Below are 17,286 nucleotides of genomic sequence, written 5' to 3'. Positions count from 1 at the left end.
CACAGAGAAACCCTTTCCAGTGTCGGCAAGGAAGCGCTGCCCTCTCTGGGGCACGAAGCCTTGGGAAAGACAGAGAAGCACTTGAGCCCCCAGAGGTATTTGGCCCGTAGTTTGCACCCTGAAGTTGTTGGTGCCTCAGGATGGGGCTTCAGAGGAGACTAGAAGGGTGAGCCCTAAAACTACACATCCAGAAACTGTGTGGTTGGTTGCCTGGGGTACTAGGGAAGACGGACGGGTTTGACGTCCCAAGGCCGGTTTCAACTCTCAACAGTGACATCGTGTGGTCATGAGAAGCAGTGGCAGGCTGGATGACTGCTCTGCCCCCCCCCCCCCCCCCCCCCCGGAAGTCCTGCAGGTTAGGCTACCGCGTTGGAGAGGGAGACTGCCACCAGGGGAAGGAGGGACCGTATCCGCTTCTCCTCCATCTGCCAGGACGGCATCTGGGTGAATGTGGAGAGTATCACCCTGTGGATTCCTTTAGTTAGCAATGCACAGATGACCGCAAGAGCCATTCCTCTTGGGTAGGGCTTCTACGGCAGACAAAAGAGGGCACAGTCCGTGCCAGGCTTTGTGCAGCCAGGCCCTGGATGAATAAAGCGGGGGTGGGGGTGGGTGGGGGGGGGGTGGGGGTGGGAGGCAGACTACGTGTCTGGGAGGCACAAATGGAGGGGTAAGTCACTCATCTCACTAGGAAGGGTGGATGTCTGGATTCACATCCATCTGACCCCAGGTTATCAGATGACCCAGGTCAGTCTTTGTCTACAAAAGACCACGAGCAACAGGGGGGACCTCACCCTGCTCCCCAGCACATGGTCTCTGGGACTCAGGTCCTGCTGTCTCAGGGGCACTGGTGCCCATCTCGCCTGCCTCCCAAGGTTACTGCGGGGCCGGAATGATGAATGCTCTGCATTGCAAAGTCCAGCCGGATGCCAAGAGGCGGGGAGGGAGAACACACGGGGAATCTCTGTCCTGACCCCCTGGCTGTGGATGGGAGCTGGTTGTACCTGTGGAGATGGAAGCTGGTCTCCACTACTCTGTTAGGTAAAAGTGGAAGTCCCATTACAACTGTTATTAGGTTCAAACTGCCACAACTTGCCTGCAAGAATTCTTACGAGTTGACCTCTCTGCCACTGTATTGCTTCCTCCGAAACAGTCTTGACGCCCCCCTCCCCCAAATAAAAGTTCAAGTTAGGCCGACCGACACATGACGACTATTCCAGACTCATATGCAAACCGTGTGCGTTAGGTCACTGGACACAGTCATACAAACACAGCACACAAGTCCAGTCTGCAAACCAAGAAAGTTTTATATGATTCAAAGCAAAAGGTTACATTACACATACTCATTTAAATAAGTCAAAGTCTGTTACATAAAACACAAGTATTCAAAACATTTAAATTTTTATGACTAAAACTACCGAAAGGCTCAATAAAGTAAAAAAAAAAATCAAATCAAGCAGAATTGCTCAAGCAATAAAGTGCACTGGGGGTACTGCCTCACCATGGGGGGGTCAGGGAGGGCCCCCAAGGGAGCAGTCCCCCCTCCCTTGGGGCTCTGGGGCTCAGGAGTCCTTTTCAGATAGGAAATGTTTTCCAACATAGTCTTTCGGTGGACAAATGGTGGGGGTCTTTCACAGACGGGGTTTCTAAATCTACTCAGGAAATGGAACCCTAAAGGTATTTCAACACGTCAGTTACTCTAGAAACAACACTGGTCAGAGGATGAAGTCCTAGGGATGAGCAACCGAACACTCCAAGACCTTCCGTGACCCACAGGAACACCAGGACAGGGACCATCACTCTGCATGTCACAATGAAGAAAGACATTCACACTGGATTACCCTCAGCACAATCACCAGTGTGGAGGACAGGACCCGGGTACCACCGGGGCACTCGTGAGCTATGTACAGCTAGTTTCTCCTGCGGCTACTTTATGTTGAAAGACAACGGTGATGATTACCTGGAGAGCTATCCCAACACTTCCTAAACACACATACATACAAAGCTCGGAGGCTACCAGAGGCAGCTTAACAGGGATCAAGTAACATAACAATGTATGACCACGTGAAGGTTCTATAAGCCTCGGGGACCCCAATACAAAACCTCATTTTTATCTTACTATTTCATAGTTCAACCTTGCCATCATTTAAATAAAGTTAAGTGCCAGTATTAAAAGGCAAATGAAAAATCTAATACAGTAACACACAAAAATACTCTTCAGGCTGCCCAAACAGTGCAATATATCGTTCTCACTGCACTGCCTGAACTTCCCAACATCTAACTACAGCCAGTTTTTGTGGTCATTGGGACGCACAGGAGGCCTCTATATGCAGGGTACATGCTCACAAGGCATCAAAGCAGCACCTGTGATCTGTTTTCAAGTTAGCTACAAAATCCCCATTCCAAGTCTTGTTTGAGCAAAATAATTTCCTTCACACACAATGAACGGAAGGGCAGCTGAGTGGCATCCACGGAGTGCCTCAGTGTTTTGTCCGTAATTAAGGAAGGCATCTGAACCCCAGGGCCCACGGTGCACGTGTGCCTCGCTTTGCGTAGGGTGCACTTTGATGGGAAGTTTATCAACCAATATAGACATCTGCTCTTCTCTCCATGGTCACTGAACCCATCATGCAGTACAAGACCACACCAGAAGCCAACGGACCATCTACAAAGCTTTGGTGTCCAAATCCTGGTTTTTTGGTGCTTAAATACAGACAGGCCACAGGATCCTTGGCTCTCGGCAGACGAGTGGCCCCAAAGTCAACACAGTGCACACTGGCCCCTGCTTAGCTGGCCGGCAGTCCACGCAGACTCGGCACACCCTCCCCAGGGACATCAGACACACGTGACGAATTCTACCCAACCACGATTTTAGTTCTGTGGGCTACAGGATTGCTCTTAGACTCTCCCCTGGAACTGACACAAAGAAGCTGACTAGTTTTTTTTTTCCCCCTTTAAGAGCTCTTTATTCAACCAGTTCTGACCTAAAATATTGGCTAGGAAAGGCCGGTAACAAATTTGTGATTTTGATTTTTTTTCTGACTAACTACCAAGAGTACTTAAGCAGAGTCATTATAAAACTTCATTATAAAACATGGAAAAGAAGGTTGTAAAACTGTCTGTCCAGAAATTGGTGATTTGAGCACAATATAAATATTTTTATAAAAAAGTATAAAAATTAGTACCCTGTCTCATTTCTACAAAACACAGACTAGAAAGGTTGTAAAAAGAAAAAAAAATCCAGACTCTGTAAACTTTATTGCCGAAATATTTGTTTGAATGCTGGTGATTTAGATCAAATTTCCTTCCATTTCCTTACGAGAGAGAGAGAGAGAGAGAGAGAGAGAGAGAGATACATACAAGAGACACTGAATAGGGTCCCAACCAGAAAAGGAAAGTTAACGTACTTCCATCAGAACCAGCTCCCCACTTCGACAGCCCAGAGACCATGTTTTTGTTTGTTTTGTTTTTGCTTTTGGGGAGGAACACACGGGTCCCACTCCCCATTCCTGAAGAGGTGGAAGAGGAGGCCCACAGTGATGGGCGCCGCAGAACCTCTCAGCCCGAGGCCGGCAAGGGCTCGAGGATGCTCCCGGAGCTCTCCGCCAGGGTGATTCTGTTCAGTTTGCCCACCTCTGCCTGCCAGCCGGGGATCTTCTTGGTCGTCATGTGGCGTCGGGCGTGCTTTGTCAGGTGGTCGCTCCGCATGAAGCGCCGGTCACACACAGGACACACGAACTTCTTCTCCCCCCGTGTGAGTTCTGCGGTGACGAGACAGTTCATCGGACCTGGCGAACTTCTTGTCACAGCCGTCCCAGCTGCAGGTAAAGGGCTTCTCCCCTAGTGGAAACACATTCAAGTAAGCGTGCGCACTCAGGACCTCACCAGGAAGCCCACGGAGGGGCTGCCCACGGAGGGCTGCCCACAGGTCACCCAATCTCAGAAGAGTGACACCTGCTGTTGAGGCCTGGGGGGCTCCGAAGTCAGCAAACCCCCACAATGCATTTCTGCTGATCCTGAGATGTAATATGCCGAAGCCCACAGGTCTCAAACTAGGCTAACCTCTCAGACATTTTACACATGCACACATGTGTGGCTTCGTGTTTTGCTTTTCTCATGGAGACTTCATTATGTAGCCAGGCTGATCGGAGACTTGCAATCTACTTTAGTGCCGGAGTTAAGGGGCATGTGCCACCACCCTTGGTTTTAAAGATGCATTTTAAAATAAATAAAAACAAATCTATTATACTTGGGGGAGACTTTTTTTTTTTTTTTTTTTGGTTTTTCGAGACAGGGTTTCTCTGTGTAGCTTTGCGCCTTTCCTGGATCTCGCTCTGTAGCCCAGGCTGGCCTCGAACTCACAGGGATCCGCCTGCCTCTGCCTCCCAAGTGCTGGGATTAAAGGCGTGCGCCACCACCGCCCGGCGGGGGAGACTTTTTTGAGATAGGATCTCACTATATAGCCCTGGCTGGCCTGGAACTCCCTACATAGATTACAACTCACACTCAGCGATCCTCCTGCCTCTGTGTCCTGAGTGCTGGCCACCATCCCTGGCTATTTTTTTCTTTGATAGGGTCTTGCTAAGTAGCCTGGCCCAGGCAGGCTGGGAACTTGAGAGATCCTCCTATCTCTAGACAATACTGGTTTCTTTCTTTTTTTTTTTTAAAGATTTATTTATTATGTATACAGTGTTCTACTTGCCAGAAGAGGGCACCAGATCTCTTTATAGGTGGCTGTGAGCCACTGTGTGGTTACTGGGAATTGAACTCAGGATCTCTGAAAGAGCAGTCAGTGCTCTTAACCACTGAGCCATCTCTCCTGCCCGACAAGACTGTTTTTTGTTTTGTTTTTGGGGGGTAGGCATTTTGAGACAGGGTCTCACGGAGGCCAGGATAGTCCCTAACAGTCCTTACAGCAAAGGAAGACACTGAATTTCTCATTCTCCTAACTCCACCCTAAGTGCTGGGATTACAAATGTGCACCATACTCCCCAATTTTACAGGGTGCTGGGGATCGAACCTGGAGCTTCATGCATGCTAGGCAAGTACTCTACCAACTGACTTCCATCCACAGATGGGGGAGAAAATTCTCCAAAGAAATCATTCTCTCAGGACAAACTGCACACATCCCAGAACGTCCTTCCAAGGGGCTTTAAGACTTCCTAGAATCATTATTTCTCGTTCACGCTGACAAATAGGTTCCATTAATTACTTTCCATGTGGTTAGAAATGTTGAATTACTTTCCATATTGCTGACAAGAGCAAATGAAGGGAGAGTTTATTCCGGCCCCGTGGGAGGGTACAGGTCCATCATGGCGGGAGGAACTTGAGGCAGCTGGGCCTATTTTGTCCACCGTCCAGAAGCAGAGAGGGACGAATGCTGGTGCTTGGCCTGCTTGTCTCCCTTTTATCCAGTCTAGAACCCAGGTAATGTGGGTTTTCCCACCTTAATTAACCTAATTTAGATAGTCCCTCACAGGCACACCCAGTCTTGTCTTCTAGATGATTCCAGATCCTGTTGAGTTGACAATATTAACCATAACCACAGAGGTTAGAGTTATACTGTTCCAGCCAGCGCAGGGCCAGGCCCTTCTCTGCATCCTCAAGCCCTCCTATCTGGCTGTGGCAATCACAGACTTCATGCACTCAGGATGACTCGCTAGACAGCTACACACTGCTTTGCGATCTGTCTCTCCGGGGATTTCCTAGAGCAGGTAGCAAATAACAGGTTTTGAAGAGACACTAACTCCAACAGTTCTCAGAGTTGAAAATCCAGCAGTGAGGCTTCCGTGATTTTGGAATCTTCATGGCAAGCATGGGGTGGCTAATGTGGTTTCACTATGACCCCAAACCCCATATCCTGGAAATGCAATCCCAAGGTCATATGCCACTGATACTTAAGAGGTAGGATCTTTGGCCAATGATGGGTCCTGAGCATTGGGATTATGGATGAACAGAGTCCCGGGAGCATCTCTATTATAAAAGCAAGCTCTCTGGCATACTAACCCCATTGCACCAGGTGACGTCCTGTCACACTGGGAATGTGGCAGGCCGGCCCTTAGAGATGCTTTTAGATTGGCAGCTCCAGAGCCCTGAGCTCGGTAGCCTATTTTTCATTAGATACTGTCAAAGAATCCAAAAGCAGACTCGGACAGTGGCACTTCCCTACCCCCGCTCCCCTAGGGTCAGCAGCACACCCAATGCCCGGGAGCTGCTCAGAGACCGCCAGTCCCTCCACACACGATTTACAGAATCCCTGTTTCCAGCCAAATGGAGTACCCATTCACCTCACCTTCTTCACATTTAAAGATTGTTCAGGCTGGCAGAGGTACTTGAAACACAATCTTTATCTGAAATAAACCCACAGGAAATTTCAGTTCTTAGGAGAACTCCAAAGGAGGGCTGGTGAATGGTAAACGCATGGCACTCAGAACCCTCATGCGTATTCAAATGGATCTGACTTCTCTGAGAAGCATGGAGGAACTGGCTTTAGTTCAGGTTTTGCGGTTCTGTCAGTATTTCTACCTGGGAAGACACTGATGCAAAGTTCATCTGGGTAGACAAAAAAAAAAAAGAATGGGGAGGATGGGGGTTTACCACGCCCACGAGCCCACTGAACAGAACAGAACAGACTGCCCCTTCTTCCGACACGGCCACCAGAACGGCCTTGCTAAAGTGCCAACCATCCTTTCCTAGCGCGGCACCAGGAGTTTGTATACGGTTTAGGTAACTATTGAATAACGGGAAAACAAGGGGACTGGCTCACAGACTAGAGCGCATGCTGCTCTTGCTGCACACCCACAACAGGTCCCAGTCCTCACAGCAGGAACTTACCACCACCTATAACTCCAGCTGCAGGCCACTGCGCTCACACGCACATACCCACGCACAGAAACCTAATAGAAATAACAAAAACAAGCCGGCTGTGGGGGCGCACACCTTTAATCCAAGCACTCAGGAGACAGAGGCAGGTGGCCTTCTGAATTCCAGGCTAGCCTGGTCTACAGAGCGAGTTCCGGGATGGCCAGGGCTACACAGAGAAAAGGCAGTGAGACACACAATAACCCATGAGGTCAAAGAGGAAGGGCATCAGCAAACACCCACCAACTGATTTGGGGCAGCCCTCCAAGGGCCCCAATAGGCAGAGGTTGGGGAGGGCTGAGGTTGACGTATGGAAACACACGGGTAGATGAGAAGGAGGCTGTGTTTCCTCTGACAAAGAGATAAGTACTTCACAGGACAGTTGTAAGGCCCACATCCTAAAGCCCATCATAGCTCCGGAGTATGAAGGAATAATTCTTTCTGGACTGTCTAAACACCGGAGTGCATGCTGTTCAGCAAGTGGAGTCTGCCGCAGCCAGAGCATACTGTGCTAATTAGAAGCCAGCCTCTATCAACACTACTCTAAAATAAAAACCACAGCAGTAAGTCCCTCCGGCCTCAGGCTTTCCTGTATCACAGTCCACAAATCAGACGTTCTCATGGGACCAAGGGGCGATGTTCCATGGTCATGAGTCTAGGAAGCCCGCTTTACCATAGACCCTTACATCTCTGCATGTGTTTCCGTGTCAATACACGATTCTCTAAAGTCAAGTTGAACAAGCAGACCACGTAACCACAGGACCATACACAATGATAAGGCAGCAACTCACAGAGGACCTGAGAAACCTGCTCTAACCTATGTAAGTAATTTGTGCCGAGTGGCACTCAGGCCCCCGCTGGGCAGCACGGCAGCCACCAGCTCCTGAAGCTACCCGAGTGTAAAACTTCAACTGATGAGAACGCGCAACCCCGTTCCTCGGTCCAGCCAGCCTCTTTCAAGTGCACGCGGCTAGCAGCTACTCTAACGGCCGGAGAATATTTCCATTCCTGAAGACAGAATTTAAAAACTAAAGAAACCCAGTGGGCTATTATAACTTCTTGTGTGACTTTTTTTTTTTAATTGCAGGGGTTTTGTTTATTTATTTATGTGCATTGGTGTTTTGCCATGGGCGTCGGTCCCCTGGAATTGGAACTGGAGTTACAGACAGCTGTGAGTTGCCATGTGGATGCTGGGAACTGAACCCAGGACCTCTGGAAAAGCAGTCGGTGATCTTAACCACTGAGACATCTCTCCAGCCCCTTGTGTGACTTCTTAAACTAAAAACTATATATTCTCAAAAGCAACAACACCAAACCCAAACGAGACAAAAACAAACAACAACAAAAATTCCTATACTCTTAAAAATTCTAGTGTCGCCGGGTGCTGGTGGCGTGTGCCTTTAATCCCAGCACTTGAGGGGCAGAGGCAGGTGGGTCTCTGTGAGTTCGAGGCCAGCCTGGTCTACAGAGTGAGTTCCTGGACAGCCAGGACTGTTTCACAGAGAAACCCTGTCTCGAAACCCCCACCCCCCCCGCCCCAATTCTACAATGTGAACTCAGATGGCGTGCGTGGACCGTCCTCCAAATCACACTGATGTCTACACTGAATATGAACGCGATGCCACTGCAGTGAGGCAGAGTACCCCCCAACCATCCCAAGCCCCATCCTCTCCCCAGCGGGCACCTGCTGATGACCCCAACCGCAGCAAGCCCGCCCTCCTCACTGGTTCTCCTGCCTCTCTCAAGAGGCTCAGAAGGCTCTCCTCCCCGAAGTTCTGGTGTCCCTTTCACACCAGGACCCCCCGCCACTCACCTGTGTGGGTGCGAAGATGAGCCTTCAGGTGGGAACTTTTGAAGTAGGTCTTCCGGCAGCCCGGGAAATTGCAAACATAGTTCCTCCTTCGGGAAAAGTCTACCTGAGGGGCAGAGTTCTGGCTGGAGGCGATGAACACCGGAGCAGGGGCCAGGGGCAACAGTTTGGTATTCCCGATGGCCACGACACCGGATGGGCAGGCAGCAGGCTGGGGAAAGGTGCTCTGTGGCAAGACCAGCATCAGAGTTCCCTGAGGCATAGACGGGCCCATGAACACAGGCTGGGGCGCCGGAGCAGCTTGGGGCAGGATGGGCTTGACAATCCCTGCAGACAACTGGGGAGGAGGCTTCAGAAAAGCCGAGAACATGCCACTCTGTCCAGCCACGGGGATCATTTGGCAAAGGACCGGGGGACTGGAGACAGGGACAGAAATCAGAGGGGTGTTCCTTGACAAGTCACTTTCAGAATTCTTTGGTGAGCAGGGCTGAATGGCAGCCGGCCATCCTGCCTGCTGGTCTTTGTAGGTGGGGAACGGGACACCAGGGTTGTGCAAGCAAGGCTGACAGGAAACTGAGTTAGTAACAAGTAAACCATCTGCCAAGCGTGTGTCCTGCAAAGCTTCCCGATGGCCCGGCAGCCCTCCTTGTCCCTCTCCGCTGCCAGGCGGTTGTTGCTCTTGAGTTGGGGCGGCTGGAAAGCACGGAGGAGCAGGACCCTCCCCGGTGTGCCGGATCACACTCGTCATCACAGCCCTGCAGGAGGACCCTGAGGCTGGCTCCACTGGCTCCCTCCTGCTCAGCGCTCCAGTGGCCGCAGTGGGGGATGGGGGGAGGGCGGTGACCATGCATCCTTTGGAATTAGTTACTTGGGAAGGAACAGGGGTCCCTGTCGATGGCTCCATGAGCTCTGGGCTCTGAGGAGGAGTTATACACTTCAAGAGAAAGAAAGAAAAGCATGGTGTCATAGGTTGTTTTGGTCTCGTTGGAAGGAAGGGTATTGTCTACTCTAGGTCATGCGTAGCTACTGTCAAACGCAATTTAACTAAAAGGACTGTAAAAATAACACAAATTCATACTTTAAAATGGAAGCTTTTCGTCAAGTGGCAGGGGCACACGCCTTTAATCCCAGTACTTTGGAGGCAGAGGCAGGCAGATCTCTGTGAGTTCAAGGCCAGCCTGGTCTACAGAGTGAGATCCAGGACATCCAGGGCTACACAGAGAAAAGCCCTGTCTCCAAAAATGAAATGAAAGCTTTTTATGAAATCTCAGGCTCTTAAATCAAGAAAACAGTGGTTCTCCCAAACTGAGCCGCTATGCACTAGCCCCCAACACTTATCAGCCACCTTGAAAAAGCCCAAGCCTGAAGACCTGAGGGGCTACGAGGAGCCAGCTCCTCTTTCCTCCAGTCCTCGCTCTACTCACTCCTCCTCAAGTCTACCCTCTACAGTCTTCGGTGAGAGTTCTTCGCCCAGGCCAAGCACGTCTTAGTTTTACTACCGTGAGTGATCTACAGCCTGACTTCTCCAACCCAAGAAGCAATTCCATAGGTGTGGCAAGTTAGAACCTAAAAATAAAACATTGATTTATCAACTCCCAGTCACACCAGGCGGCTGCCACAGGAAGGCAGAGTGGCATGTCTCCGCTAAACTAAGGCTTTCTGATGTCAGAGTACATGCTTTCTTTAGCTGCTCTCCACATCCTCATCCTAGACTGGGACAATGCAAGACCCTACCTTGGACTCCCCAGGCATCTGGTCTACATCACCTTTCTGTAACCATCTTTAGGCTTTGTCCAATGGCCACCAACCAGTCAGCAAGTTATGACTCACCAAGGAAAAGAAAACATTTCTAAGAGATACGTTTTCACACTTTGGTATCCAAAGGGAATGTAGGGAACTTCCTGGCGGCATCTGGAAGCACCATAGTTAATCTCCCTACAAGTTCTTCAACATATTTTACCTAAGTTATTCTGGGAAGTTCATAGAAATGCTTCTCTCCCCCACCTCCTCTTACCAGAGTTGAAAAAGAATGAAAGTCCTTTGGTAGATCAGGTGCAGCTGTGTCCATGAGCACAGTGGTGGTGACGTCACCAGAATCAGAGACCGGCGTGAGGGGTCTCGTCTGGGACCTCTGCCCCCAAGAGCTCATGCAAACAAGAGCCTCCACAGCTTCAATGTCTGTCTGCTCCAGGACGCTGCATGTGGACCTCTCGCTGTCATGCCGCTTTCTCTCCAGGATGGACTCACAGATGTCCATGATGTCGGCCTACAGGCAACACAATCAGCGGCTTCTCAGTTCAGGAGAATAAAAGGGGTAACCCTGACAGGCAGGCGGATCTACCACAGACGTAACGTGCAGCATTCTAACAAAGCAACAGGCTCTGTCTTGACGTAAGAAGACCTGAATGGAACTCTCACAACAACTTTGCTTTCAAGCTCTGAAGATTAGGTTTGGTTAGAGAAACAGTTTCCATAAGACAAGACAAAAAACTCAAAACCCTGATTCTTAAAAAGGTTTCTAGGCTGGGCTATTGCTCAGTGGTGTAATGCTTGATTAGCTCATGTGTGACCCTGAGTTCAATGCCCACCAATATAAAACAAAAATAAACAGAACAGGTGACTAACTTCAAGCTTCTTGGGTAAATGATTAAGACTAACTCTAGAGGTATATACCACAGAGATTAGTAGGAAGGTGTCCCGGGAAAGATAAATAGACGAAGCAGATAATGAGGCTAAGCAGCCAGTTGGCGGGTGAAATCTTCTAGATCAAAAGCCGCCAAAGTAGTGTCTCTAAGGAAGCATTACCCCAAACTTAATTTCCCAGTGGCTGAACCTGGGTTCCATGCAAATAGAGTCCACGGTGACTGCCTGTTTCCTCAGCATTCAGAAACATGAAGACACTCGTCACTACTGAAAACTAGGAGGAGGTGGGGTGAGCAGAAGGGTGTGTGAAAGGCACCTCGTCCTGCACACCACACCACCTTTACAACCAGGTGCGTGGGGAGGAAGAGACTGGAACCCATCCCTTCCAAAAGAGAACCTTGAACCTTTGATACATATATTTCCACACACGTTTTCTGAGCCTCGAAACTTCCTGTCTGTCCAGAGTCCCCTTCAGTGAGCAGGTGAAGAGGCTACCTTTTGCAAAGGGCCTTATCCAGCGTCTCGGGGGCCAGACTCGACCTCTTGCCAGGATCATTTGACTCTGATCCATCGAGTAGAATGTCCAGCCCGTAGACTAGGAAGGATAAATACGGACCCTGGGGTCCATGTACTGCTGTGTTCTCGACAGAAACCCGAGCGCCTCCCCTGGCCCCAACATGTCTGTCAGGTTCCGTGGCCCTGTGCTCTACACCTTCTGACAGGGGTTCCCTACCTTGACTCCACTCTGTGGCTAGGCCCAAGCCCTACACTGGTCCAGGTCCCATTACCACGCCTTCTTGCTTTGGCCCCACCCCTTGCCCAGCCCTACCTCCTACAAGGCCACCAAGCTCAGCTGCCACGTCCCCCCCAGAACCTTCCCAGACACACTCTTGCCTGGGTCCGGCTCACTCTGCCATACCCTCCTCCAGGTACACCCACCTGGGACACCTTTGGTTTGGCTCAACCCACGGCCCCACCGCTACACTCCGGCCAGATGCTCTCACCATTTCCTCCCTTGGACTCCGCCCTTGCCCCGCCCTCTGCACACCCCTATCAGATAGCCGCTCTCGCCACACCCCCTCACGTTGGCCCCGCCCCCTGCCCCACCCCACCCCTCCACCAGCGGCTCGCACCAAGCCAGCTAGCTTTGGGCCCCGCCCTTGCTCCCTCACACTACCACCAGGTGCCTTCACCTCGCCCTCAGCCCGGGTCCCACCGAGCTCCCCACATCCCTCTTCCCAGGCACTCTCGACACGCCCCGGCTTTGGCCCCGCCCCTCGACACCCCCCCCAGCAAACGCTTTCACCACGCCCCCTGGCGCCGCGCCCCAGCTTGGGCCCCGCCCCCCGCCCCGCCCTCCCCGTTCCCGCCAGCCGCGCCCACACCCAACAGCGGTCCTCCGCTGGATTCGGGTGACGTCATGGCTGGAAATAGCCGCGCCGGGCGGGGCCGGCAGCGGACGACAGGAGACAAAGCTGAAGGCTGTGGCCGGCCGCGCTCACACGCCCCCCTCCCCACCCGGGACCCCGCCGAGACGCGCAGCCCCTGCCACGACCGGAGCACCGCCCCGGCCTCGACCGCCGCGCGGAGTCGCCATCCCTCCCGCGCCCCCCTCCCCGCCGCCTCGCCCCGCGCTCAGCCCCGTCACTCACCGAGCGCGCGTCGCCCGGGCCGGCGGAGCCCGGCGAGTGCATGGTGCCGGACGGCCTGCAGGCGACAAAGCTGCGGATCGGGGCGGGGGGGGGGAGGAAGGGGAGGGAGAGGGCTCCGCGGGCGGCGGAGGCTGCACGTGTGCGGCGGGCGGGCGGGCGGGCGGCGGGGTCCCGGGCGCCTGCAGCCGCCGGCGCGCACCTCCGCCCTCCTTGCCGCGCGCGGCTCTGCCTCCGCGCGGCCCGCCAGGCGCGGGAGGGGCGGGGCGCCGCGGAGGGAGCGGCCCGGGGCGGGGCGCGCGGGCAAACCAAAATACACCGCTCCCTTCTCGGGGGGGCGTGGCCTCCGCCGCCAGCCAATCGGCGCCGGGCCGGCAAGCCGCGGGCCAATGGGGGCCGCGGGGGGCCGCGTGATCGGAGCCTGGCTGCGGCGTGATCCGGCGGGGCGGGAGGCGGCACGTGTTTTGGTCCGGGCTGGAGGCGGGGCGTGAGGCCTGGAAAGTAGGGGAAAGGTCCCGGCGGAGGCGCGGCGGCGGTCGGCAGCCGTGAGGTCCGCTCCGGGCGGGCGGGCGGAGGGGCGGCTCGCCGAGGTCGCGCGCTGGCCCCGCGCAGCGGGCGGGACTCCCAGGGACGGCTTAACGCTGCCTCTTCATTTCTTTTAAGCTGCCCCTGGCTCCCTGGACCGCGCCTCTGCCCAGGAGGAGGTTTGAAAGCTGTCTGGGTTTAGGGACATTTGCTGCATCCGCTCTTTCTCGCAGGGAGTCAGATCTGAAGCTTCTGGGTCTGGCCTCTTCCACCGTGCTAGCCTGCAGTTTGCTGCAAAAGGAACACCAGCCGAGTAGCCGACCACCTAACGTATGCGTAATGAGGCCTGCGCATCCTTCCCAGTGGCCATACAAAGGCCACCGGCCTACGTGTGAGAGCTGACCCAAAGCCGGGGTACCTTTTTTTTCTCTGTCGGTCTCTAGGTGCGGTTATCCATTTACACACCTCACAGGTCTTGGAGAGCAGGGTTAGTACATGCAATGTGTGTGGGTCCCCCAACCTACAGTGCAGCGATAGGACACCCCTCCACTAGTGGTCAGAGGCCTCGCTGCAGAGCCTGGATACCCGTGGAGGTATGGGAACAGTCATAGCTGATGTGAGTGTTCTGGAGCCGGGCATCATGCCGCCTGTCCTCACACAGGTGAGCAGGCAGAGAGCCCTGTACTTAAACTGGTAAGGCTTAAGGTTCATACCAGCCCTGATGCCTCAAAGTTTCACACTGGCTAGACAGTGGGATTAAACAGGCCCAAAGAGAAGGCATTGGTTGAAAGTAACAGTGGGAGCGTTTAAAGAGGATTCACCACGTTTAACTACTTGGGAGTTGAGCACCCATGGACTCAGTCTTCCACTCAGATTTGTTGAAATTGTTTTGCCTGCTGCCCCCCTTGGCTTTCTGACTCCCCGTGTCCACCCCTGCTGACATCGCCTCCCCATCGTCCCCCCCTCCCCGCCCCAGGCATCCTTAGACTTTTCAGTGGCTCGCACCAAACGTGCTTGAGATAACGCCTCCCCGCCCCTCCCCGCCCCACCCCACCATGCACACCTGAGCTCCTGCAGGGACTCTGCTCTTGAGCTCTCTCCTGTCCCCTCGCACTCATGGTTGTTATGCTCCATGTGTTGGGAAATAGTCTCCAGAGTCACATGTTAATAGTGTTTGGAGACAGGGCCTTTGGAAGGTAATTGGGATTAAGGAAGGGCATGAGGTTTTATAATAAGAGAGCCTAGCTGGCTTGCGCGCTCTATCCGACCACGTGACACTCTCCACGGTGTCTTAACCCAGCAGGAAGACCCCCGTCAGATGTTGAACACAACTAGTGCTCTTGGGCCGCAGAACTGTGAGCCGAATGAACTTTCTATACAGGAGGTGGGGTGGTGCCTCAGTTGGGAAAGAGCTTGCAATGCAGGCCTGGAGACCTGGGGTCGATCCCCAGAACCCACGTAAAGAGCTAGGCGGAGTGGTGCACACTTTTAATCCCAGCTCTGGGGAGGTACGGAGGGGCAGAACACTGGACCTTGCTGGCCAGTCAGTCTGGCCAAGTCAGCGAGCCCCACATCCCAATGAGATACTCTGCCTTAAACAAATCCAGCAAAATCAGGGTGGGCGGCTCCTAAGAGGCTAACCTCTGGTCTCCATGTGCATGTGCACACACACACACACACACACACACACATACACACACACACCTCTATAAACTTCCTGGTCACAGGTGTTTTGTTATAATCACAAAAATAAACCAAGACATGGGTCCAGGCCTGCTCTGGGATGCCTGTCACATCAACCGCTGTCTCTAGGGCTTCGCGTGTCATGTACTTGGTGTCCCAGGAAGCCTCTTCCAGCATGCTTGTGGACTCAGGCTGACCTCACCCCCTGACTGCCGCCTGCACCTTAACTCCCCACAGCACTTCGTCTGGCCTGCAGCTTTTCTGTTTCTTCGTGTGCTGTCTTTTCCCCCGGGACAGGGAGCTTGGCTGATTCATCCACGTCAGCACATGGCAACTGTTGATTTAATGAGTCAACATTACATCAACCTTGTCAACCCTGCTGGCTTCTGTTCTGGGGCACCCCAAGGTCCCTCTCTCTCATCCAGCATCCTTGGGAGCAAACTTGCGTTCACCCAACTTGGATGTCCTCACTCAAGAGGGTGCCTCTGGATGTCCTGCCTCTTGATCTAGTGATGTGGCTCACCTTTGACTCCTCCCTTTCCTGTGTTTGTTCTTTCGCCAATGACGTCACCGTTTCTTCTAAAATATCGTGCCAACTGTTCGCATCACTCACTCTGTCCCTTGCCCAGGCTGCTACACAGACATACCTGAGTGACTGTCACCACGTCCCAGCAAGTCTCCCTAGCAAGGCTGACACTGTCATCTGCCTGTCACCACTGGAAGGATTTTCCAAAAGTGGACAGTGTACCAGACCCATGCTCAAAGCCCCAGGTGGAATCCAGACACTCACACTTACCCAGGTATCCCTGACTCTTCTGGACCAGATGCCCACCCACACGACACCCCATCTTTCTTCACTGCTTTCCACAATACTCTTACCTGCTTGCCTTCCAGGCCCTCGGCTCTGGTGTTAGGTCAAGTCACTGCCCTCCCTTACCAGAACATGTTACTCCTGCGTGGAGGGAGGCGGTTCTTGTCTGCTTTGACTGAGTCTGCAATATGGTTCCCTGGCGACTGCTCAGCACAAAGCCATGTGCTTGGCCTCTGGATCCAAGTCACTTCTTGGGCATCGTGACCTTCCCCAAGTCTTGCTTCATTCTTACAGGGTGGAAGGCAATGGCTCTCCGGGGACCTGGAGCTTGTCTCACTCCAGACTGTGTTCCCTGGATGGAAGGGGTAACCTGGGATCATGGCTCTTCAGGCATAAGTCCTAGGTCTACCCACATCTAGCCATCTTCCAGATAGCCAAGCAGGCTTCCGTTGCTGCCAACTCGTATTCAAGAGGATATTGATAAGTTCGTAAGCTGAAGGACTTCCTAAGACCCTTGTCACCCAACACTCAGAGACAGTGTGGTCCAGCAAGAAGGACTGGATGTAGCTGTAGATCACAGCTGTAGAGAAAGCATCGCCCCTCAGGCCAGAATGCCCGATTCCTGAGTGTGCTCAGTCTACCCATGTGTGCATGTTGTTCTGTAGAGAAGACTGTGTGCTGTGAACTTCTGAGTCCACCTTACTGACTTCACATTTTATCTTGGAACTTATTGTACATCCATCTGTAAAAATCAACTCTGTTCTTGGTAATGGTTAAATAACACTCCATTATGGATGCGTTTAACACTTCTGGATGAATAACCAGGACATCTAGATTGCTTGCCACTTTCCAGTATATCCTGCTGGTCCACTGTGTGCCCACATGCAAGGAGAGCTACAGGATCAGTTAGCATGGGAAGTGCTGGGTTAACTGCTTGGTGGGGGGGTGTCTGTCTTCCCTCCTCCTTTCCCCTCCCACTCCTCTGCCTCTGCCTGTGGATTTTAAGGAAGCACAGCACAGTCACAGGAAAGCACAAATTCTGTGCACAGGTGAGTTTTTACAGGACGAACTTACTGTACCACCAACACCCAGGGCAAGAAACGCTCTTCCTAGAACCTGGAAGCCACCCGAGCTCCCTCCAGTCACCATTTCATCCTTCCTGGCCCCTGACCAGAACAGTCCTTATTATGACCTCTAATGGCATTGATAACTTTTGTGTGTGTGTTGAAACCTTTATAAATAGAATTTGCAGTATGTGAAATTTGAGGTCTGGCTCCCTTCACTCAAGATGCTGTTTCATGCAA

The 17,286-nt window shown here is 52.6% G+C and overlaps 1 protein-coding gene across 1 annotated transcript; it reads right to left on the bottom strand.

Annotated features, from left to right (window-relative positions):
• Window positions 1-1,282: 1,282 nt before the first annotated feature.
• On the bottom strand, window positions 1,283-13,065 carry Klf11 (KLF transcription factor 11). Its single transcript, XM_052745829.1, is given in 5 exon segments — window positions 1,283-3,750; window positions 3,752-3,840; window positions 8,675-9,605; window positions 10,686-10,937; window positions 12,967-13,065. Coding segments are annotated over 5 exon segments (1,506 nt in total). The 5' UTR covers window positions 13,009-13,065; the 3' UTR covers window positions 1,283-3,558.
• Window positions 13,066-17,286: the final 4,221 nt, after the last annotated feature.

The sequence above is a fragment of the Peromyscus californicus genome, unplaced genomic scaffold, assembly GCF_007827085.1.
Source record: "Peromyscus californicus insignis strain IS unplaced genomic scaffold, ASM782708v3 Scaffold_1__1_contigs__length_55948999, whole genome shotgun sequence".
NCBI lineage: Eukaryota > Metazoa > Chordata > Mammalia > Rodentia > Cricetidae > Peromyscus > Peromyscus californicus.
This window is presented reverse-complemented; position numbering and strand designations above follow the sequence as displayed.